The sequence below is a fragment of the Talpa occidentalis genome, unplaced genomic scaffold (genome assembly GCF_014898055.3).
Source record: "Talpa occidentalis isolate TD23 unplaced genomic scaffold, MPIMG_talOcc4v2.1 talOcc4.6, whole genome shotgun sequence".
Lineage (NCBI taxonomy): Eukaryota > Metazoa > Chordata > Mammalia > Eulipotyphla > Talpidae > Talpa > Talpa occidentalis.
This window is the reverse complement of record NW_023604972.1, coordinates 93,762,444-93,787,823: the sequence shown is the minus strand read 5'-3', so window position 1 is coordinate 93,787,823 and position 25,380 is coordinate 93,762,444. Positions and strand designations below refer to the sequence as shown.

At 34.9% G+C, this 25,380-nt stretch overlaps 1 protein-coding gene across 1 annotated transcript in view; it reads right to left on the bottom strand.

The window, feature by feature from the left end:
* Positions 1–346: 346 nt before the first annotated feature.
* The window catches only part of JMY (junction mediating and regulatory protein, p53 cofactor), a 69,915-nt gene continuing 44,881 nt past the window's right edge, over positions 347–25,380 (bottom strand). The window contains exons 5-11 of the mRNA XM_037530675.2: positions 23,279–23,444; positions 22,572–22,759; positions 18,696–18,782; positions 14,303–14,398; positions 10,926–11,532; positions 9,547–9,857; positions 347–5,859 (exon numbers count right to left, since the gene is read on the bottom strand). Coding sequence (XP_037386572.1) covers positions 9,550–9,857; positions 10,926–11,532; positions 14,303–14,398; positions 18,696–18,782; positions 22,572–22,759; positions 23,279–23,444 — 1,452 coding nt within the window. The 3' untranslated portion in view covers positions 347–5,859; positions 9,547–9,549. The remainder of the gene's footprint in view (positions 5,860–9,546; positions 9,858–10,925; positions 11,533–14,302; positions 14,399–18,695; positions 18,783–22,571; positions 22,760–23,278; positions 23,445–25,380) is intronic.

Here is a 25,380-nt window from a genome sequence, read left to right as displayed (position 1 = left end):
CCTAGTAAACCATGTCAAGCCAACCCACACCATGATTTCTGCAAGCGTGACACACGTACTAGGATTCTTAGAAGTCTCAGGCTAGAGAGCATGTAGGACCTCAGCCTCCACAAGGATACCTGCCCTTACATGTGTGAGTCTGGGGGTCAGGACTACACAGTAGCAGCTTTAAGACTCTAAACTACTCCTGTGTTTAAGTGTAAAGCCAAAACTCCCTTGATTTAGATAACCACAAATTAATACTAGGTCATTTACAGATCTTCCAATTTTGAAAGTCAACATTTCCAAACTATGTGTATATTTACAGAAACAGCATGAATAAGGCCATTCTAACACAAATTAAAATATTTTATTATAAATAGTAGTTGGGAAGAGGAAGTAGTACAGGGGTAGATAGTCTCTGAATTCTGTTCAACATGTTTTAACAAATGCACAATTTGCTATGTTCCTTCTGTTTGAAATGAAGTGACAGTATCTATCATCAATGCTACTTAAAACAAACAAAATCAGGTTAACTCAATAAATATCTTTTATTAAGGAAAAAAAAAGGAATATTGTTAAGCACCAAAACTGTATGTTGTTACATTGCATGTATAAGAAGAGAAAGGTGATTGCAATACTTGGTGTACAAGTACTTAACTCTGAAGTCATGAGTGTAAAAAACATGAAGTACAAAGCAAAACAATAATTACAATGCAGAAATTTTGCACTACAGAGCAAAAGGCAACAGTCAAAACAATTATTGGAGATTTCATAGTATTGCTATAAATGCTTGCTTAGTTTTTTCTTTGTACTTTTAATACTTTAGAATGTTAATTGAGCATATTTAAGTATTGTAAATTTGCAAAAGTTGGCATTTACAATACATTGTACACATTGTCCATTTAATGTAATGGTGTTTAGCTATCCTTAAAAGCCAAGCACAATGTGCTAGTGTTTTGTTTCTACCATTATAATATTGCACAAAGCTATTAAATGGTGAATTGGTTTGCCATTAAATTTTTCATTTAACCAGAAAGGCTAAAAAACATGTCAGTTTTATTAGCCCTAATGGGCTTGTTTCATGCAAAATTATCTCTAGCCTTCAATTTTTCATAAACTATATATTATGCGTTCACACTTGGTAAGACATACAGTACAATGAGAAATGAATGAGACAATGGGGATTCTGTCCAAATTGAAAAGTCAGAAGTCACTGTATGGGTTGTATTGTTGACCCCTCTTGGATCACAAATGAAGGGAAAATGCCATCTTGTGATTGAGCCTTCTTAAAACCAATATAATTAGTATTGGGAAAAGCTCAGAATAACGTGTTACACTCTTTAATCATAGAACATGCAAATTAAAAAAACCCCAAACTTCCTTTGTTAAAACTGAACTGTATAACCAACAACCCATACTTTCTGTGAACACCTAAATCTCACTTTCCACGGTGGTGCCTAGCCAGCTTTAAATCCCCAAATTAAGCCACTCAGTTACACCTGACTTAAAAACAAACCAAACTTTTCATAACCTTCAAAATTAAGGTCTGATTGAGATTCAGTGTGAAACAACATTGATAAAATATTTAATATGTCAACCTCAGAGGTATTTTCTGTACATGCACCTTACAGTGGCATAATACATTATGTCTGAAGGGGAGAAACATTTATAAATTTGGAATTCAATCAATTAAATTCATCAAATATCAAGTTGTACATTTACTGAGGGCAAAACAGAAAATTTTAGGATGAGCACATTTTGAAATAACTCAATGGACAAACATTTGCAACATACACACACACAGAGAGGGGGTAGGGAGAGAGGGAGAGAAGAAAAGAGGGAGAGAGAGGAAGGAAATCCAGATTCTCTCTCACCTTTAAAAAACCTCTGTTTACATACGTGATAGTTTAGGCAACAATATAAACTCATTTTGTAGGAAAAACTTTTAAATTAGACTATATTTATAGGATAAAAAATACCATTGCTTCATTTTACAAAGCAATTAAGCAGAGACTCTTCTTTATGTGCTTTAATTAAAGAGCACTTTGCAGCAAAGTTCAGAAATAACTACTGAATTGCTCAGTAGCACTAAATAAATGCAACATGCTCCAACAGTAAGGTGCTTCTACTTTCTTACCTCTCTGACATCTGAAATAAATCTTGCGGGTCAATTCTCTAACAATAAGCACAGTTCTCCTATGTTAAGCAATAAATGAGAAATAAAATCTGTTTCAAATGCACATTTAACTTTATATTATCATTTAAATTCAGTGCAAGAATTAGGTAAAACTTTTTAAGGTTTCTGCTTTCATTATCAAATGGTTGAATTTTAACAATGCATCTGCCATGGATTTTAAATGTTTTACAGCAGTTCAAAAAGATTTTTTACAAATAACTTGGTAAGGTATATGAAATTTCATCTCCCTGATCAGGGCCTTTAAGGACCCACTAGTAGTGAAAAAAACTTTTTTAGGCTCAAAGCACTGACTTAAGTTTTTATAAACACACTCAAATGCAATTTAAAAATGGAATCTTAGGGAATGTATAAAATTATATTAATCGTATACTGGTCCCATTCCAAACAGAGAGGATGCTGCCCATTAAGTTTTGTTCCATTATTTGAGAGTTTTAATTCTTAGTTTCTACTATGGCCAAAGTGTTTACAATTTAAACACATTTTATGACAAAGTGGTCATGCCATATATTATCAAATACTGCTACATAGGTCAGCTTTATAGAAAAAAGAATCCCTCCACCCCATTATACAGAGTACATGGAAGTGCTGAAAATGTTCTATGATTTCATGTAATAAGAAAAGCCCAATTCCCACTATAGAAATACTACATCCGATCAACTATTATAACTGTGTTCAAGAGTCCATTTAAAAATGCATTTTATAGAAATGTTTCTGTTTCACAACGAAAAATTAAGGGATGGTTGTTTTTATGCTGCTCATAAACTCAACAAGACTATAAAATAAATATCAAGTAAGCGAGACTATTAGTCATCTTTTAAAAATCCTCTTTAGCCAGGCATTTTCTCATACTGCTACACTACAATACTATCAGCATTTTAAATCATTAGCAATCCTTTTCTATGCATGCCGCATTGGTTATATATACATAATTTTGGTTACATTAGGAGAAATATTTAAAATTGTTCTTTAAGTGAGCAGTAACAGTAACCTCAAAACATCCCCAGATCATCATCTATATTTGTTTCCCTATTTTAAATATACTGCAGTTGAGACTAGATTGGTAAATTAACTTCTAAACTGATTCAGCAAAAGCGAGCAGCTATTTGTGGATTCTTCATACAGAAATGATATATTAACAGAAATATAACCATGAAATATTTTAACCTATAGAGTACAGCCAAGTTTGGAACTGAAATTGTGATCATCTGTAAGTACCATCATAACTAAATATATACAAAATTAATACTAAGACCAAAGATGTTCATTTTTATTAGGGGCAAGAAGAAATATTTAACCATGCTTATATAATATTTGTTGGGTTCTGGATCAGCTTTAAAATGAACATAAGGGTTCAAGGTAATCTCATCTTGATGGTCAAGCAGACTATAGTTATTTGAAATTTTAATATTTGTCGTAATGCCAAAGTTGATGGCTTGTGGTAATTTGTAATATTGTTGGAAGTAGGAACCTGAATCTCAAGGCAGGAAAATGGGTATGTTGGAGAAAGTTATTAACCAGAGAATGAGCATAGCTGGCTGCTAACAAGGCTTTGCTTTATTTAACCTACTTATCCTCAAGTGTGAGATAACCTTCTGAAGTGCTATAGAGGAATGTGTTAAAAGCTGTGAATCTTGCACCCCTACAGGATTTATAGGGATCTGTATACCCTCCATTATTTGCTAGAGATTTATTACCACATGGCTCAGATAAGTGAGCCTGTCTTTTAATGGAACTCCAGCAGTAACAGTAACTAGGTAGCAAACCCCTCTTGACAAATGAAATTTTGTGTTTTTGTTTCTAATTTAACACTAGATCCTCCTATATTTTTCTAAATATTAATAAATGAAAAAGAAAAAAGCATCCAAAGGCATAATTAATACATGATTTTTTTTTAGGATCTGCAAATTTGCTTTAAAATATTTTAAATATATTAGCAATCAAATCAATCATTCTTTGGGTTACAAGCATGCTTTACTGAAGGTGTATCAGAAAAGAACAGTTACCTCCCCCAAACAACCCCCTTTGGGATAAAGATTACATTAATATATTAGCTCTATTGCTTCTAAACCTCTCAGAAAAGGGGTGAGAATGGTGCCAGAATAAAACCACTGTATTGTGAAAAAGCTGTGCAACAGCTCCTAGTCTCATCAATAAACATACCACCAACATTTAAGCAGAAAGATTGTTTTATATAATCTGTTACAAGAAATTTTTCTCCCATAATTAAAGGCAGTAACATTTTAAAGTGACAAAGATTTGAGCGTTTCTTTTTCTCCAGGAACACCAATTCATATACATGGAGGACTTTTACCCTGGGACTGCTTTCTAATTCTAAGTCAGAAAATTGCCTCAGAAGAAAAAAATAAAGTTCTTTTTGGTACTTCAGTCCTAAATTCCCATCATATAAAGACCAATATCTGTCTTATGCAGAATTACACCCTACAGAGTACTGTAAACTGGGCCCAATATATCTATTTTCATTCAAACCAACAGCAGTCTTGCTGAAAATTCCTAACAGCTCTATTCATATAAATGCATCCTTCAGGACTCCCTTTCAGCAAAATCAGCACTTAAGAGCTACAAACATATCATTAAAACTTTAGTGACAATAACAAAGACTCTTTCCCAAAGTTGTACTTAAAGCATGTGAAGACGGTGAAATGTCAACAAAGGAGACTTTTTTTTTCTGTCTACTTTCTGCATATTTGTAGAGCACACTTTTTTTCACTGTGGAGCATAAAAACTTAAATGGTACATGAAAGACTTATGATATGCATCCCTATTACTGAATCCTGATTTTTGATTCTCAATAGGAAAGTCATGTGGAGTTATAGTAACAAGCAATAATTCAAACAAAAGGCTAAAAATAATTTGAAATATCAAATTACAAAATATTGCTTCCCATAAAACAAAGCTGCACATGAAATTCAAACTATTATAAATTCACAATTATGAAGAGCTACTTAAAAGCATGGAAATTTTACTTTGAAACCTTACAAAGTTAAGTGTGTGTGGCCTTCTAAAAATATGCCTTGTTAAATGTATCATCGTGTGGTAAACACATTAAAAGGTGTATTTCCATGTATCTTTTTAGATGTTGTTGAACATCTTTATGAAAACTCCTTTGGAGATGAGTAATATGGAAATTTTCAGTGCATTTCCACCTGATTTTAATTCCTTTCCTACAGCTAGCACAATAAACTTCTCTTTCAGAGCGTCACATTATTTATATAAGCTGATAGGGAATAAGCTCTATATTTTCAAGCAGATCACTAATCAGTGCACTGACTGATGGATTTCAAAGCTGTTTCAATACAGCTCACAGTAGATCTCTGTCAACCCAGTGTTTTTCCAACTCATAGTGACCCCTACCTTAACTGGCCACTAAAAGGATGTAAATGGGTGGACAGGAAGGGAAGGTGCTTAAAAAACCAGGACTCTCCGGAAGGTATTTTCTTCATAGCAGTCATGAACATTGCACATCTAAAACTTAACCACAATCTATTGGAATGACTGGAAATGTATTAACTTGCCAATTGTGCTTCTTTTTTTCACACCACTGAGGCAATTTTGGATCTAATGAAATCCAATTGTGGAACCAAATGATTAAAATTTTGTTTTCCAAAAGAATAAGAATCAATCTTCAACTGCAGGTATTTTTCTTCTTTCTGTTAAGTCACCTGTTCATAAACAAAATAATAATAGTGTATTAAAAAGCTTGACCTATTAAAGATAGTGTGTAAACATCCAGGATGAACAGCATGGCTTATTCTTATAAATGGCAATTTACACTATAGTTTACAGAAGACATTTTAAAAAAGGGTCAGGCTTGAAGTTTTAAAAGTGACAGATGTTATTGGAATATGGACTTTTGATCACCATTAAAAGGCTGTATTTCAGATTCATTTTCACGTTTATTCTTTAACATTTTAAGTCAAAACCTTATACTAAAAAGAAATATGCAATCTAAAATATTTGCCCCATCTATTGCCAGTATAATATGAACTATTACATGAAATCTTTTAAATTCACAAGAGAGCAATTTTTGTTATATTGATATTTAGAAGACAGGATCAGTCTGGTCTTTAAATGGTGGCTTTACCAGGACTTTTAAAAATTCAAAATAGTTGTGTGAGACATATTTATGGCACAGGAGCCTATACATATAAAAGTCCTCTTTTTCAGATAAAAGCTAGGATGCACATGTGTAAAGTGCCAACTTATTCTGCATCACCTAATATTATAGATAGATATAGCTATTGTGCACTTGAAAATTGGCTAGTGAATAAGGAACTGAATTTTTAGTTTGACTTAAACTCTGAGCAGTATAAAATCTTTGTCCATTAAATATCATTTTATTGCTTTGGTAAGGACATTTCACTTTAATAACTGAATACTCAGTGTCCAAACTGAGAGGTGCTATTAGTAAGTATAAAATATACATTGGATTAAAACAATACAAAAAAGGGTAAACTACATCAAGACTTTTTTTATATTTGTAATATGTATAATGATACTATTTTGGATATATCATGTAAAATAGGTATTAACAAAATCAATATCACCCCATTTTTTTTGCTTTAAATGACTGATTAGGAAAATTTAAAAATTATATCTGTGCTCATGCTGTATTTCTATCAGATAGCACCATTTATACTTACTAAATATATTTAAGGAGCCTGTGGGAAACAAATTTGAAACTCAAGTCCAAATAATTACATTATTTCCTTTCAAGGACACTATTCCCCTTCAAGGACACTATTACTTATGGCTACTTCTGGGAAGAGTTTTTAGAGAACCAAGAGGCAGGTAAGTGGACCTTTACTTTTTTATTCATGAAGTTTTGAGAAATGAGCTCTTCACACAAAAAAGTATTCAATGATTTGAAATCTACAATAAATGGAATAACAGGAAGTACAAATTTATAGCCTTTTTAGTCATTTGAAGAGGAGTCTTAAAAAATGATTTCAGAAAAACACACACTGCCCGCTCAACACATGGGGGTTTTAACTAGTCTATGGTTTGCTTCCAGAGCAGGATATGCTCTTTTTTTTTTTTTTTAAAGATTTTATTTATTTATTTATTTATTTATTTATTTATTTATTTATTTATTTATTTATACATACAAGCACTGGGTACAGTCAGAAGCGCGGGAGGGTGAAAGAATTCACCAGAGCCAGAGTGGGGAGCAGCGCAGGCAGAAGGACCGAAGTACACAGCTGAGGGGAGCAGCGGGCAGCAGGAGAGGTCTGCGCACCAGGATATGCTCTCTTTTAAAAGTGACTTTGCAGGTTATCTGAGCTCATATACTTTCTCATAGTATTTCATTGTTTCTCTTAACATACTATACACACAAGCCATAAGAATCAGCCAAGAAAAACAAAGTTTTAGGAACTTTTCAAAGTGGTATTCATTATGGATTATATTCTTACTATTTGATATAAGGTCAAATTAACAGCCAAAAACTATAAATAACATTCCAGTCAACTGAATAGATGAAATGCTATACAACATCTATATGTTTGGCTGGATCTGGTGAGATGGGAGAAAACAAGCAGAGATGGGCTGGTCTAAGTAGCTGCTGGTGGCCATGTACTCTGAGTGCGACACTCTGTAATGAAAGAGTTAAATGCTCATTTTATGTGAAGGCCTAGCTGTGGGATCAATGGTTAGTGCTAAAATGGTAAAATTGGACAACCTTAGCAGCTTACTGAGAAGTTACAAGAAGGAGACAAGGCAATAGGTAGCAAACACTGTAAAATGGGAGACAATCTACAAATACCCAGTGTGAATATTCCTAGACACATACCTGAGTCTCTAGACACTTCACACACTGAGTAGACACCTGATGTATTTCCTTTACTCCCCACGGTGTACATATGTATAAAGCACAAATGGTTTGAAATTATTTTGGGATTTAGGAATACTAAGTCAAAGTGAATGATAACAGGCCCTCTATAAATAACAACAAAGAAAACTGATACCCAACAGCCTAAGACCCAGAGCAGGGCAAGTGGTACTACTGAATGTTTGCTAAAGCACATTAAAGGCAACACACAACCATTTATCAAGAGAAATGTGACTTCCCACTCTTGTTAATATTACTGATTGGCGTAGGTTACTGATGAAAAGGGGCAGAATTGGGAGCATAGTACAGTAACATTTTCCTAACAAAGCAATCCCCAAAAGGAACATATAAAATTTCTTTTAGTAATATTTTATATTTAATATCCAAAATAGTATCTTTCAACCTGTATTAATATTAAAAAAATAATGACAGTTTATCTTTTGTATTAAGTCTTCAAAATCCAGATGTATATCTGCACATATATATATATATATATATATTTTTTTTTTTTTTTTTTTTCAGTCATGATCCTTCGGACGAAGGTCAGAAATCTGTATTTTTAAGCTCCCCAGATTAATTCTTATGATCAGGCACACTGAGAATCACTATGTTTAATGAGTAAGTTAATTACTTCTTTACTCACTCCAGGATTTTGAGTCTTCTCCAATTTTGGTGAGTATTATAAAGTCAACAGAAACATATTCCATCAGGACCACATAACAATTAATGAATATGTTTGCATACTTCATATTTTGCATTAATTACACTATTTCAGTTATCACTACCAATTCTATGTACTATGTAATTTATAGCATGTGTTATAGTCATGTTTCTATAATTTAGCTAATTTGTGCCACATTACTATATAATTAGCTTATTAAAATGTAGTAGAGTGGTGCTCTCTATTATCTTAGGAGAATGCCAAATGTGTAACCAACATCCAAGGTGTACTCAGTAAGATATGTGCACAATTTTTAGAGACTGCAATAAGTATGATGAGCTTTAAAATGATAAACCTTAGTTTACCAGTACAACAATTTTTCATGGCTGATCTTAGAAAATTCCTGTGAGGGCTGCTAATAACACAGCAATATATGTAACAGCTTGTAACCAAAATACTTCAGTTTGAAAAAGTCTTCTGTTTTGTAAAGCTAGAATAAGACTGTCACTTTCCTCTTTATTTATTTTTTTTAAAGAAGAAATGTGTGATTTTTAAATTTTTTTTAAATTTTTTAAAAATTTTTCACTTTCCTCTTTACTCGGCATATAGCTATACTGCAGAAATTTTCAATAAGCAGGATATAAAAACCTATCATTTAAATAGCCAATACCTTTGAAAGTGCTATTCTGTAAAGTTTCTAGTAATTATGGAAGTAAAACTTGAAGTTTACAAATTTATGATCCATGCTATAATTGTATAGTAAATAATGATGCTCAGACTCAATAAGATGTAACAGACCTTATTTTCTATATAAAAACTGTATTACTAAATGCTACTGAAGAAAATAAGACCATTTACTTGTTAGTTTTCCCAGTCTGTGCAAGGCAAAGCCTCTTCTTCATCCTCTGACTCAGGGGATGCTTCTTTGATTCTTCTAAGAGCTTCATGGATGCTCCGTGTTAGAGGGTCTGTGTCAGGTAGAAGTGTGAAGGACTCTCTCAAAACTTCCTTCTGTACCTTCTTCAACTTTACCCCTTTCCTTATTTGTGCCAAGATATTATTACTGTCATCTTCATCAGGAAAAGGAGGCAGAGTTCGCTGTTCAACCTTTTTCAGATGAAAACTACCACGCTTCAAGGAAGCTAGCACCTCATCCATGGGTGAGCTCACTTTTGAAAATGAGAAAGAACAATTATAGTTAGGATTACACTTAAACTATATAATCTCTAGCCTTTAGGACTGTAAGCCTAGAACAAGAGAAACTACATCTACAAAATGGATCATGAAATGTGGACAAAAGGTTGTCAGATCACAGGGGATCCTAGTATTGCTTGTTTAAAAAAAAAACTCCAACACTGAATTTCCATGTTAGGTATTATTGGTATTCCTTATCCGTTCCCATGTGCAAGAAATAAGGAGATTAGGAGGTGAGAGGTGATCTTTAGTAATATAGATGAAACTCCCAAGGGATTTCTGTATTGTACCAACCCAATCTAAATGTAAACAGTGATTGGGTTACATATTTAATTAAAAAAATTAAATTTTGGCTATTTTTTTTTAATTTAGTTGTTTTACATATGAAATGCTAATTGGGTATAGAAAGAAATATTTTACAGGCTGGTCTCTCAAAATAAAAAACATGCAAATTGTTTTATAAAATGTTCTCCCTATGCAAGCTAAAAGCTTTTTGAGACAGGATTATCCAGTTTTCAAAAATAGCTTTATAAGGCATATCTGGCATACAATAAATTGTGCACATCACTTGGTATTCTTCTTTGCATCTTTATACAAAACATAAACCCAGGTGTTCGATAAATATTGGTCAGATGTTACATGGTCCTGCCAATGTCATCCTAATGTGAAAGTCCTGACCAGATAGCTTACCTTTTCTGATATCAATACCATTTTTCATTTCCCAAGTTTAAAATCAGATTTTCTTTCTAACACAAAAGGAGCCACATATCTATATTACTAAGTAGATAAAGTATCACTTCAGAAGATAGTTTTTTTTAAAACATGCCTAAGAGCTCAAGAAGGTACACCTATCTGTGTCTACACGTTTTTTGATGTGGGTTGGTAAGAATTTTGCCCTGCCACAACCTTGACAACCTGTTTGCTATCAAATAATGTTCAAAAACACAATATTTTAAGCTTTGTAAGGTCCCATGAAAAAAAATGCCCTATCAAATAACACATCACTTTATTCAAACAGATGAGCATAAAACATCTTAACCTACCTCTCCTCCTCTGTAAACCTTCAGCAGTCTTTTTGAGCTTCTTCCTTGCACTGACCAGCTGACTGCTGTCAAAGAGTTGTGCCGAGGGGGCACTTGCAGACTTTGGGATCCTCTTCTCAATCCCCTCCATTCTAGGCAGACCTTTGTCCAGTGTCTCTGGGGCACTGTCCTTAGCAACAGGCAGTGGTGGTGGTGGTGGTGGTGGTGGGGGAGGGGGAGGAGGTGGTGGTGGGGGAGGTGGTGTGGAAGGAGTAGATGATGGGAGTGGATCTATGGTAACAGAACCTGGTTCAAGTTCAATATTATTCATAAGTGGGAGAGAGACAGTGGGAGGCAATTCAGAGGTAACACCACTGAGAGGTAATGAAGTGGCTTCAAGTTGTGCTAATGAAGGATCAGGTTGTGCGAGGATTTGGGCCTCTGTTATCTGTGATGACCCAAACTTGCCTTTTTCTTCCTCTACCCCCTCACTTTTCTCTTCTACCTGTAGTGCTCCTGGTAGAGAGTCACACTGGTTCTCACAGGGCACAGGACTGGCCGCACTTCTTCTTCTTGCATGAGCCAGTCGCAGCCTGGTTGATTTCAGAATAACTTGGCCAGGGTACCTCTAAAAAATCAAGTTATTATTACTGGCTAAATTGTATTAAACAATTTATGAATAAATGGCTGTTTTTGCTTTCAAATGCAAGATGTTATTTTGGAACTTTTGTGACTTTTCAGGGAAAATTCTTTAATAAAGTTATATATACAACCAGACTACAAAGCATTAGCCTTTCAAATATGTCACCAAACTATTTAGCAAAGTCTTATTCCTTCTTATCCACGTTAGAAGTCAACTGTTCAAAATTACATGACTTTTTGAAGTTGTACTACTGAAATTTATATAGTATGATACACTAAAATTCTATTCATAATAATATATCAGTTTAAAAAATTTCCCAGATAAATTACTAATTTAAATGAAAATAGCAATAAAAAGTACAAAACATAAGTGATGTCAAGCAAATATATGCTATAGGTATACAGAAAGTTAAGAAACTACTATTAATTTCTTACATGTATGCCAAATGCTTATAGATGAAAATACTAAAACATTAACTTTTTTTCCAAAAGGCTACTTGGCTTTTTTAAAAAAACTCTGAAAACAATGTGTATTTTACAGTAGAATAGAAGGAAAGAGAATAAATACATTTGGAGTACTGACATACCCAACTCTCATTCTTTATCTATTACTGTAGGAAGACCATGGCTTTAATACATTTGGTAGAACTACCTTTACTCAGCACAAGTTTTTCCTTGCATTATGGATCTCTTTTTCTCCCCTTCCCCTACCTTGCATTATGAGGGCTTGAACAAAAACATTCTTTACTAAACTATTAAGTGATCTATCTGCACATATCCAGGTTCCTGAGCAATTCAGCAAGGAGAACCATTCAGCAAGGAGAACCATTCAGCTTAAGCACAGTTCCAAGGTACCATCTACCTGCTGTGATATCAGTGCCCAGAGTCATGGGTTAGCCTGGTAAGAGAATGTCTGAAGCATTTTTCATGTATCCTGATCCACTCTCTAATTTGGTCACTGGTCATTTCCATAAATTATTACCACAGGTTGATGCATGTGCAATTAACAAGCTGATGCTTGAAATGGATAGTCATTTGTGAACTATTTATGTAAAACTCAGGAGGAATCCAGGTTTCTCAAAGGCCCTGACCATTCCTCTTATGCTATACTAATGTGGTAAGCTAAGGGAGAATATTAATTCTGGAAATGTAATCAGGTGAAATGTAATCATGTAATCAAAACATTGATAAATTTTTTTTTAAATGACTGCCACAACTTACAATTGTTTTCTAAACAACAAATGGAAAAACAAGTATTTTTTCATACAAAGAAATCTTACAATAGGAAATGTGTATGTAGTTCTATTTAAAAAGCATCAAAACTGCATGGTATTGGAACAAGAACAGACATACAGACCAATGGAATCGAATAGAAAATCCAGAAATAAACCCACAGATTTATGGTCAACTAATCTTTGACAAAGGAGCAAAGACTATGCATTGGAGCAAAGAAAGTTTGTTCAATAAATGGTGCTGGGAAAACTGGGTCGCTACATGCAAAAGAATGAAGCTTGACCACTACCTCACACCATACACAAAAATCAACTCAAAATGGATTAAAGAACTAGACATAAGACCTGAAACCATAAAATACATAGAAGGAAATATAGGCGAAACACTATGTGATTTGCACATCAAAGACATCTTTACAGACACATCACCCAAAGCAGTGATAGTGAAGAGAAAGATAAACAGCTGGGACTACATCAAATTAAAGAGCTTCTGCACAGCAAAAGAGACAATAACAAAAACAAAGAGAAACCCCACCAACTGGGAGAACATTTTTGCACCCAACACTAATGATAAAGGACTGATCACAAAAATCTGCAAAGAGCTGATGAGACTCAGCAACAACAAAGAAAATAATCCAGTCAAAAAATGGGCAGAAGAGCTAAAAAGAAACTTCTCTGAAGAGGAAATGCAAATGGCCAACAGACATATGAAAAAATGTTCAACATCACTTGTAATCAGGGAAATGCAAATCAAAACTACCATGAGATACCATCTCACACCAGTGAGAATGGCACATATTAAAAAAACTAGCAACAACAAATGTTGGCGAGGATGTGGAGAAAAAGGAACTCTTGTGCACTGTTGGTGGGAGTGCAAACTGGTCCAACCACTATGGAGAGCTGTGTGGAGATTTCTGGACCTACTAAACATAGAGCTTCCATATGATCCAGCAATTCCACTCCTAGGTATTTACCCAAAGGACACAGAAACATCAATTCCAAAGAGCACCTGCACTCCTATGTTTATAGCAGCACTGTTTACAATAGCTAAGCTTTGGAAACAGCCCAAATGCCCAAAAATAGATGACTGGATCAAGAAGATGTGGTACATATATACCATGGAATATTACTCAGCATTCAAAAAAGATAAACACATGCAATTTGCAGCAACGTGGATGGCACTGGAAGGGATCATGCTCAGCGAAATAAGCCAAAAAGAAAAAGAAAAATACCGGATGGTCTCACTCATAGCAGGAATCTAGAAAACTTAAATAAGGGACCAGGAAAATGAATATAAGAAAGTGAAAATCAAAATCAACAAAAAACTATGAACCAGAGACACTTTTGGGGGGTGGGGGGCGGGAGGGGAAGGATTGGGGTCAGAATGGGGCGTTTGCAATTGTATGGGGGAATATAAAAATAAAATTTAATAAAAAAAAAAAAAAAAAAAATAAAAAAAATAAAAAGCAAAAAAAAAAAAAAAAAAAAAAAGCAATGAAAATCAATTGACCATACTTTTGTTACCTGTTTAAAAGTTCGAAGTCTATCCAATGTTCTCTGTCTTTCTTGGCTAACCCAGGCACTTTTTCTTTCTTCTTCATCATGTAATTTTTCTCTTTTCTGGTAAAACATGAATAATTGCATTACGATATGTCCCATTCATTTTTATTAGTAATAGGGAAAAAGAGAGTTCTCCCAGTAAACTGGATAACTCCAAAGAATGATGTGTTAAAACAAAATGTTCTATGGCATGAAATAGTATTAATTTTTATTTTTTATTTATTTATTTTTTTAATTTTCTAGAGGCATGTCTTATTTATTTATTTATTTATTATTTGTTTGTTTGTTTGGTTTATACATGCACTGGGTACAGTCAGAAGCGCGGGAGGGTGAGAGAATTCACCAGAGCCAGAGCAGGGAGCAGAGCAGGCAGAAGGACCGAAGTACACTGCTGAGGGGAGCAGCGGGCGGCAGGAGAGGTCTACGCGCCATGTGGGACCCTCCTCCGGTGGCCGGGGAGCAGCCGGGGATCGAACCGGCGCCGCAGAGGCCGCGGGCAGCTTCGCAACCCAGCGCTCAACCGCTGCGCCACTGGGGAGGCCCCAGTATTAATTTTTAATAGAAATTTTAAAATTCACAATGATATGCTATTTCATTTTTTGGCATTTATTACATTAAAGATATTTACTTTGCAAAGTAAAATAAATATTCTCTAAATTAGAAAATGTTTCATTTAGGGGGTTCTGTCTTAAAATAATTTTAGTATGAAATATTTGTAGCTGTTATAGTCTGCTAACTCAAACACCTGACCTTAAAAATAAAACCAGCAAATACTTGGTCAGTAATTTAAAAATTACATATTTACATATATAGCAATATAAATGGCAGGGGAAAAAAAAAAACACTTCCAGCATTATATACAAATCATTTGGTTTACTATCATAGCTTGTAGTTAGCAGTTATCTATACAGAAATTTAACATTTTCCTATGTTGTTGAATCACCTAACAAGCTATCTAATTAAATCTCATGTGATAGAACAAATATTAAATACATGAAAAATCTTTCTAGATGGGTAAATGAGCCATGGCTTTATTTTTCTGTTTTGTTTGTAAAGCCAGGTAATTTCACATGGAGATGATGGTTTCTTGTGTGTCATTAACCTATCTGTCTTTCATTCATCAAGTGTCTATTCAAATTCAATCCCCCATTATTCTCTTATTCTATTACCTCTCTCTTCTTTCCCATCAGCATTTCCCTGAACAATATAGTTTGAATGTGAGTTCTGCTACATTTGCCTTGGAAGATTATGTCAAAATCTAAAGGACTGAATTGAATCTTCAGACTGAAAGTATATATCAAGTTTTAGGAAAACTCAATACATAATGATCACCGGTAAATTCACTAGATTTCCACAATAAAGACTCTTATGGATGTCCAGGATGTCAAATCTTACAAGTGATGAAAAGGAAAGAATGCCATGAGGCCTCAGACCTCTTCACTGCAATCTTCAAGGCTACAAGATAGCACAGCAATATTTGCCAAATTTTGATGGAGAGGAATTATGACTGTATGACCCAGCCAAAATGTCCTTTAGATATAAAGGAAACATTCCCCAAGCATGCCAGAAGTCAGACACTATAGCAACCATGCAACTTCTCTGATATAGCACCTTAATGAAACGTTACCAACTCCAAGATGAATCAAAACAAACCCAGGCATAGAGAAGTCATAAGAGGACTTGACATTAAGCATTGAATCCATGTAAATACAAAGATGAACCCAAAAAACTTCATGATCCCATGAATTAACTGAATCTTGATTATATGAAATAAAGAATATAAAAGTTATATCACTGTATTCAGATTGTGAAGATTTATAAAATATTGGGAGATGGCGAGAAGGGGGAGCTGGGAGAAAGTACAAGTGTAATAATTTCGTCATTTCATAGACCAAGTCTAAAGTTGAAATAATTATAAAACTATGATCACAATACTCAAGGTTTTTCCAAATCTCTTGCTATGGTCAACAAGTTTATCTAAATTTTAGTAGTTTTTTCAAACTCACTGAAGTTGTTCTATTAAAAGAATAATCTATTTTGGCACTGATTTTTTTCTTTGTAACTTTTTTCTGTATCGCTTTAATTTTTTATAATGGTCATACATACCTTTTTATAAATACAAGTTTTTTTAACATACATAAGTGACTAAGGAACATTTTTAGATTAATTAACAATGTTCATAACAGAAGAATTTTTAAAGTAGCAGTGAAGAAGTGTTTAGGAAATTTTTAAAAATCTGATTTAGTGACCAAAATTTATACACAGACATCAAGATAGTCAACCACTTTAGTAAAAACCTAGCTTGCTTAGGTAACAGGACTATATTAAGAAATGTTAAGTAAAAATCAATAAAAAATTTTAAGATCATGAAATAAAAAAAAGTAATATAGTGTGTGAAGGTATCATTTAAGACAGTAATGTGGCAGGGAAAAGGTAAAGATAAGGGAATTCCATTTTTCATAGACTACCTGTCAAATCGGGTAGTACATTAAGCACTAACAAAAAAAAAAGTTGAAGTACAGCAGGCATGCTAAATAGGATTTAGTGCTATCAAGCACCAAGGAAAAAACCTGAAAACTATATCACATGTCCCTAAAAAAAAAAGTAAAAAAATTTAGCCACACACCTCACAACCTTTACAAATAGTAACTCAAAATGAATCTTAAACCTAGATGTAAAATATGAAACTATAAAACTTCTAGAATATAACATAGAACAAAATATGTATGACCTTGGTGATGACTTTTTGGATATAGCACCAAAGGTAGAATCAATCAAAGAAAGAATTGATGTTGGACTTATATTAAAATGAAAATCATCTGTTCTGAGAAACACTGTCAGGGAATAAAAAGACAAGCCAAAGACCAGGAGAATAATATTTGCAAATGGCAGATCTGAAAAAGGACTTATCTAGAAATATACAAAGAATTCTTAAGCCTTAACAAGAAATAACCCAATTAAAAATGAATAAAAGATGTGAACAGACCTCTCACCAAAAAAAGATATACAGATGGTAAATAAGCAGTATGAAAAGATGCTCAATCTCATACAATTGGGGAATTGTGAGATACTACTACACAAACAAACATGGGATACTACTACACATCTAGTAGAATGGCTAAAATCCAAAACAATGACACAACCAAATGCTGGTGAGGATGTGAAATAATACGAACTTTCATTCATTGCTAGTGGAAATGCAAGATAATACAGCCACTTTTGGAAGAGAGTCTGGCAATTTCCTACAAAATTAAATATACTTTCACCATATAATCCAGCAATTATGCTCCTTGGTATTTACCCAAAAGAGTTGAAAACTTATGGGAGCACAAAAACCTGCACAGATGTTTATAGTGGCTTTATTCATAATTGCCAAAACTTTGCATCACTCAAGATGTCTTCCAGTGGTGAATGGATTAAAAAAAAAAACTGAGGGTCTCCCCGGTGGCGCAGCGGTTGAGCGCTGGGTTGCGAAGCTGCCCACAGCCTCTGCAGCGCCGGTTCGATCCCCGGCTGCTCCCCGGCCACAGGAGGAGGGTCCCACATGGCGCGCAGACCTCTCCTGCCGCCCGCTGCTCCCCTCAGCAGTGTCCTTCGGTCCTTCTGCCTGCTCTGCTCCCCGCTCTGGCTCTGGTGAATTCTCTCACCCTCCCGCGCTTCTGACTGTACCCAGTGCTTGTATAAACAAAACAAACAAAACAAACCAGCAAACAAATAAATAAAGCATGCCTCTATTAAAAAAAAAAAAAAAAAAAAAACTGATACATTTATTCAATATTAGTCCATGTTAAAAAGAAATGAGCTATCTAGCCATGAATAGACACGGAAGAACTTATGCATATTACTTAGTGAAAGCAGCCAATCTGAAAAGTCTATAAACTATGTTCCAATTATACATTCTAAATATGACAAAATTACGGAGATGGTAAAAAGATCAATACTTGCCAGGTGCTTGGGGAGACATGAGGGTGAACAGGTGAAGCACCAGGAATTTTTAAGACAGTGAAAATATTTTATATGATACTATAATGGTAGATACCTATCACTATACAGTTGCCAAACCAATGGAACATACACCACCAAGAAAGAACCTTCATATGGACTTAGGGTGATAATGATGTGTTAATGTATGATATCTGGGTGGTAGGGGAAGCTATGCATTTGTGGAGGTATTTGGGAATTGTATTTTCTACTCAATTTTCCCTAAAGAAATAAAATATATACATATATTTGTAGTTACTGAATAACTAACATTTATCAATAGTTATAACAATTTCTTGTTCTCTACAGGTTTTATTCACTCTGAGACATGTAAAAATTGAAACTTTGCTCTAAGTTTCCAAGAGTCACAACTTACTAGTTGTATTGTATGATGGGTTCTATATTCATCTTCACTCCGAAGGCGCTGCTGGAATTTTTCGTTGTGTTTTGCAATACAAATTTCCTATAAATACATAAATTATGTTTTTAATGTAAGTGAAACTTGGAAAGTCTCAAAACACCACACCAGGATTTATCTATAATTTAAAGCTTAATCTTAAGATATACCTATGTATACAATATTGTGTAAGTCATCTCTGGTTTCTTATCTGGTTGAAGCAGCATAAATGAAATAATCAGGTTTTAAAGACTCTTCTATTAAATGATTCACTTCTCTACAAGTCCTGATTTCTCCCTTTTTTGGTGGGGGAAGAGGTCAAATGGAGTAAGGTAGAGTGGATACCTTAAATAATCTCAAAGGACTCTTTCAGTTCTGAAGTCTATGGTAAGAAGATTCTAAGTCTTATTGTATACTTTAGTTTGAGAAAAAATTACATACAACTCTGGATATAGGTCTATATTCTGAAGCTCTCTCTAATGTGCTAAAATACTATGATTTTTCCCAGACTAATTTAAATCTGAATCTTCTGATTATAGACTTCAGAGCTCAAAGAGCGTTAAAGACTAAAAGGATTATTAAAAAAATAAAGGCATACTTATTCTGATAATCATATGAAAGTAAATATGAAATAGAATCATATGAAAGTAAATATAAAATAAGATATGCACTTCTTTACAAAATAATTCACTATCAACTGGCAACTTTTCTAGAAGGAAAAGTCCTCACACCAGTTTCCAATACTTTCAAAGTTATACCAAAAGATCACTCTCCTAAGCAGAAAAAGTTATATAATGAATGACCTTGTAAGTCAGTAAACTGTATTTTAAGGCAACTGTTTGTTATATTACATTCTTTACTCACACTGGGGTTTAAGTATCAACTGTGAAATGAATCTGTTTAGGGTAGTCTCCAGGGGAAAACAATGGTACTGAGAGTTCTTTATGGTGACATAACAGTGATATAATGACTCAACCTTCTAAGTCATACAGACTTAGAATAAAATGCTAACTTTGTCCATACTAGCCAATAGTCCTTGGATTGTCTGCTTAATTACTGGACGTCTTGGTTCCTTTAGTTATAACATGAGAACTACCCTTGAGTATCCTATCACATCATGACACTCAGGAGATGGTAACTCTAGGCATATTGACATGCAGATGACAAGGAATATAGGAAAATATTAAAAAGAGGCATATTTTTGTTTTTTGATTTTATGATTGATCTCATTTTCTATTTTTAGAACTTAGTGTTACTAGTTTCCTTCTTCTATCACTACTCCTCTCTAAAGTTCTGCCACCTTGACTGGTGGGCTTGTGAAGACAGGAGCAGAGACAAGACCACTTAGAGTCCTCTGACTCTGAGTAATGTGATGAGTAGTGAATTTGAGGCTGCTGGTGTAAATGTGCAGGTTCTTTGGAGGTTAAGTTTCCTATCTAGGATTTAGATTAATGTAAGAATGAGAAGTGATGAATATGGATAAAATCGAAATGAACTAAGTATATACCAATGAGGGAAGAGTTAGGTCTGAATCAGAAGACAATGCTGCTAGAAAAGTACACAGCCTTCAAGCGACCTGGTCAACAAAGCTACTCTTCTTTACTGAGGGCCACTTATGTATGTGTAGTCAGCTCTCTCTGTTAGCCTTTGAGTATTCACTCTAAAACTCTGCTGTATTCTCTCAGACCAGTGTGATCTGGCTCTTGTCCCTAATTGTCTTCCCAAAACTCTAAGTAAGGCCATCAGTGGTCTCAGATATGAATATATTTCTTTCTTCCTTGACTTCCCTGAAGGACCTGACACTGCTGTCCACCTTTGTTTTGTAAATCATCTTTCTTTCACTTCTGTGACTTTATTCTTTCTGTTTCTCATAACTCCCAATTACTCTTTCTCTTTTATTTCCTCTTGACCACATTTTCAAAAGTTCCCCACCCCAGTTACTGCTAAGAATCACCTACTCAGTTCTGTTTTCTGGTACCACCTCACCCACTCTTACAAGGTTCTCATTTTCAACTGATGTCTCATGGCCACCTTCACATAAATACCCCAGAGACCCCTAATAAATATAAAATTTGGCTCCTCACCTCTAAACTATATATGCTTTTCCTCTGGGTTTTCCCATCCATCCAATGCCTAATCCAGAAATCTGGAAGCTGTTGCAGAATAGATCCTCCTCTCTCCCAGTGAATTCTGGAAAGTGTCAGATCTGGACACATCTCAGATTATTATACTACTATCACTTACACTACCATACTCTTAGCATCTCAACCTGGATACTAACACATTCCAACCATAAACCTTTCAGTCTTTTCTTCCTCTAAGTTATTCTTCATGTTGCCTCATTTTTCTAAAATATAAATCTGTTTATATTACCCTTTTGCTTAAAACTTTTCTATAACTACAATACTTTCAGGACAAAGTCCAGGCTTATTGGAGCATTATACAAACTCCCCATAACTCAGTCCCTTATGTCTACAAAGTACAGTGCTGTTTTATGCTTCAATGTCTTTGTGTAACACAACTTTTTTCTCTTTGGAATTATCCTCATACCATCAACCTGCCAAATTTCTATTCATACTCTTAAAATCCAGTCCAAGGGACCTTTCTTCATTCCCTTTTCTCTTGTTCAGGTGTCAGGTGGCATCACATTCATCTGTTGACCTGGTTTCCCTTTTATATAGGACTGGGAGGAACAGAACTGTGCCTTGCTGATCTTTGTAACTCAAGCCTGATGATGTGCTTAGCAGGCTGTTGAATTGAAATGAATTATCTCTGAAGTCTGATTTGTATAATACTTTCAAAAATGCTCTCAAAAATCTTCAGGTTTACAAACTCCATCTAATCACTAAAGTACTGAGTTAAAATAATATGTAAAACAGTACTTCCAATATTCCTAATAATATACTTTCATTTCATTCTTCCCTAAAACCTTTCTCTCTGCTGTCTATACTACTCTACACTGTACAGTGTTAGAACTTGCTGGAATCATCTACACTGTATATTTGGCAGGTACAGATGGGATCCTCATAACCACCAAGAGCAGAGCTTGCCTTGTGTTGTGGAATTGGAAAAGTTCAGCATTATGTCAACTGTGAGAAAGCCATGGCTCTGGGTGCCAAGAAATTGTTGTGTTAATGGGCAAATGTCTTGGGTTTTTGACATACTGTGGAAGATGCCTGCTTAGGTTTCTTCAGTATATAAAAGCTATTATTTAAAAAAGTAAAGGGCTTTGATTTTCTGTGGTATAGGGATTTGATGAAGAACAGACAGGTAGAGTCTCAGAGAATATGTCAGTCACAAATGCCACATTTTTGTCTGAATATATGAGTTCAAAGTAAATCAGTACGACACAGTTATCAGTTTGGTATAGGTGACAGAACTGGTTCAAGATTTCAAGCCCACACTTACAGTGATGAGAAACAACCTTATGATAATAACATGTGGACTACAAAGGAAAACATTTTTCTAGGACAAAGAAAGTCTTACTTCCACAAAATAATTCCATTCCAAATTATTAAAATGCACAAAAATTTAGAAATGTGATCAAAGTTATAAGCAAATAAGTAAATAATCTTCAATACTGAGAATACCACTGGCATCCTTAAATAAAAAAGAAGCTAGGAAATGTATTATGTGGGATCCCATAGTTACTTCCTTTAATAAAGTCATGTGTAGTGTGGCTGAGGTGAACAACATACTACCACTGGCTGTTCTAATGTGTTTAAGAAGGCAATTCACAGAGAGCTATATATGTATATAATGGCCTGATTACTGAGAAGAGGTAACTCTTTAATTCTAAGAGATGTGTAAGTGTTAGTGATATACTGGGTTAGCATTATATTTAATCTATTTTACCTTTTTATTTCTGAGGTAGGCTTTCTTGGCTGAAACCCGTCCACGTCTTGCTTCTAGCTGGCGTGCCTTCTGCTGAAGTTTCTGTAGCTCTTCTCTCTGTAAATGCACAGATGCTGCCATCTCTTCCTTCTCCAGCATGGCTTCCATGCTTTCGTAAGTGTCATAGTACACCACTTCATCTCTCTTTTCTGTTACAGAACGGCAAACAAGGGGTGGTTAAAAGAAAGGGCTGTGAGACCAGACAGAACAGGGTTCTAATCCAATTATTGGCTCTAAAACCTCTTAGGTGAAGCCATTACCTTTTGAGTGTTTTGGTAAAATAATGATTAAGAAATACACCTCATAGAGTAACTGCATATTTGTAAAGAGCTTAGCAGTACCTGGAAAAGTGATCAATAAATGTTAAATATTAGTCCCCTCCCACAAAATTAACAACTTGAGAATCTAGATTCTGGAGGAAGCACTTTTAATCTCTTCCCACCCCCCCCCAAAAAAAAGTAATTTACAAAGGATGTAGCATGTATTTTCATTGCTGAGTCTACTAAACTACTTGTTGGACTTTAGGATCTCCTTTCAAAGGTTTTTACATTATTTTTTTTTTTTAGCCTCTTCAGAAGAAACATATTCAATATGTTTCTTGACATCCACGTACATTTTTCTATGTGTTAAAGCTTGTGTGGACTTACATGGTTAAATGCAAACCATACCTGATATAAGTCTTTTGATGCTTTCCAGTTGTGCTGTCAATAGTAACTCTTCACACTTCAAGATCTCAAACTGTACTTCATACAACTGAAGTTGCAGATCATAATAATCAGCTTCTAACTGATCTAATCGGGCTATGGCTTCTGTACCACCCTGTAAACTCTGCATCTGCATCGAAAATAAGAATAAAAACATTTCTAGTTTGTGGGGACATGAAAAAAATCTAGGTATGATTGTAAATAAAGGTTATATGTGGGCCTCCCCAGTGGCGCAGCGGGTTGAGTGCAGCACTGTGAGGCTGTCTGCAGCCTCTACAGTGCGGGTTCGATTCCTGGCCGGCCAGGGCAGACCTCTCCTGTCTTGCCCGCTGCTCCCCTCAGCAGTGTATTTCAGTCAGTCTGCCTGTTCTGTTCCCCGCTCTGTCTCTGGTGAATCCACTCACCCTCCCGCACCTCTGGCCTATACCCCAGCTCTTGTATAAAAATAAATAAATCTTTTTAAAAAAGTTATAGGTGATATAAAGCAATTATTCTAAGAGAAACTTCAAAATCAAGTGAAGATTTTTTTTAATATACATCATCAAACAGTAATAAAACCTCATTTTGTAAATAACTAGGTATCAACACAGTAAAAATAAGTTTTCTAAAGTTAACATTACAGCTTATTCACATTTAGAATGATAATAAATTATTCTAATTGTCCTGGCATAATGCTAATGGCATCCCATTTTACTTTCTTTAAAAATTTTTTTATTTTATTTATTTTTTTGGTGGGACCCTCGCCAGCGGCCAGGGATCGAACCGGTGCTGCAGAGGCTGCGGGCAGCCTCGCAATCCAGAGCTCAACCGCTGTGCCACCAGGGGAGGCCCCATCCCATTTTACTCTTAAAAGTGGATGCTAAATTTAAGTGATTATCCTTATCATGTAAGATATATATGTAAGATATATGGAAAAGATCAGGCTGTACTCAGATGGTTGCAACAGAAGGGTAAAATTTGGTCAGCCACACATATACAGGGCTTTGTCTTGCTGACCAGTTGCAACCAATCTCTCCTGTCTGATTCTTTAAGGAAGGAAGCAGAAAGCTCTATGCTCACATACCTTAATTTGTCAGTTGCCTCAACCACAAGTAGAAAAGTATTCTGATCCCTGTCCAGGATCCATGTACTTTAAAAACACTTGAGATAGCATTGTGATAACAGAACACAGCCAATATCAAATATCAAACTGAAAAAGGAAGTTTTCTTATTAACAAGTGACCTCACCCCCAATTTTCTAGTTAAGCAAGTTCTATTGAAAGCAATGGAGTCAGATGTGGCATTGTCTTTAAAAGAACAAAACCTCATCAGGGGCAGAAGTGCATACAAGGGGCCTGTTAACTCTCAACTTCTGAGAAAACAATCAACAGGAGAGTGGTAGATCTTGGAAAAAGTAAAAAGGTTGTAGGACCAGTAGAGACAGAACTTCTATGGGGGATAAGCTATGGAAAAAGGTTATGATAAGAAAGTCAGGGAAATCTGGGAGGACAAAAATGGTGTTTTGAGGTTTATATAAATTTCAAATTGAATATGAAATCTTCAGGGAATAGCAAGGAGAGATATGAGGTTATGCTGTTCCAGATTTCTTCCCTGTAACGTCTGAAATTTTTATCTTGATATTTTTCTCCTATCACCTAACTCAGCTGATAACCATATACAACTAAAGGGATGGAAGTCCAGGGTGGAAGGAGTATTAATTCCTGAAAATGAAGCAGTACAGAGAAGGTAGGTGCTATGAATGAGGCATATTTATTTTATGTGGGGACAGTGCATCCCTGAGTGAGAAGGAATCCTGGAAAGTAAGTGTAGTGCTCAAAAAAATAGATAGTCAAATGCAAATGAAAACTTGTTACTTTACCCTAAAGATGAACTTTATCCTTCTGAGCAAATGTTTGATATCAGGATATAAACCTGTAACTTCCCAGCGTAATTCAGATAATACTTGTAACACTGAAGTTAGACCCAATTCCTCCAAGAACTCTCTTTAACAAGACTAAATAGGGAGGAATACTGTTCTAATAAATATGGAAAAGGAAACAATGCTTTTATGATAAATCTAGCAAGGA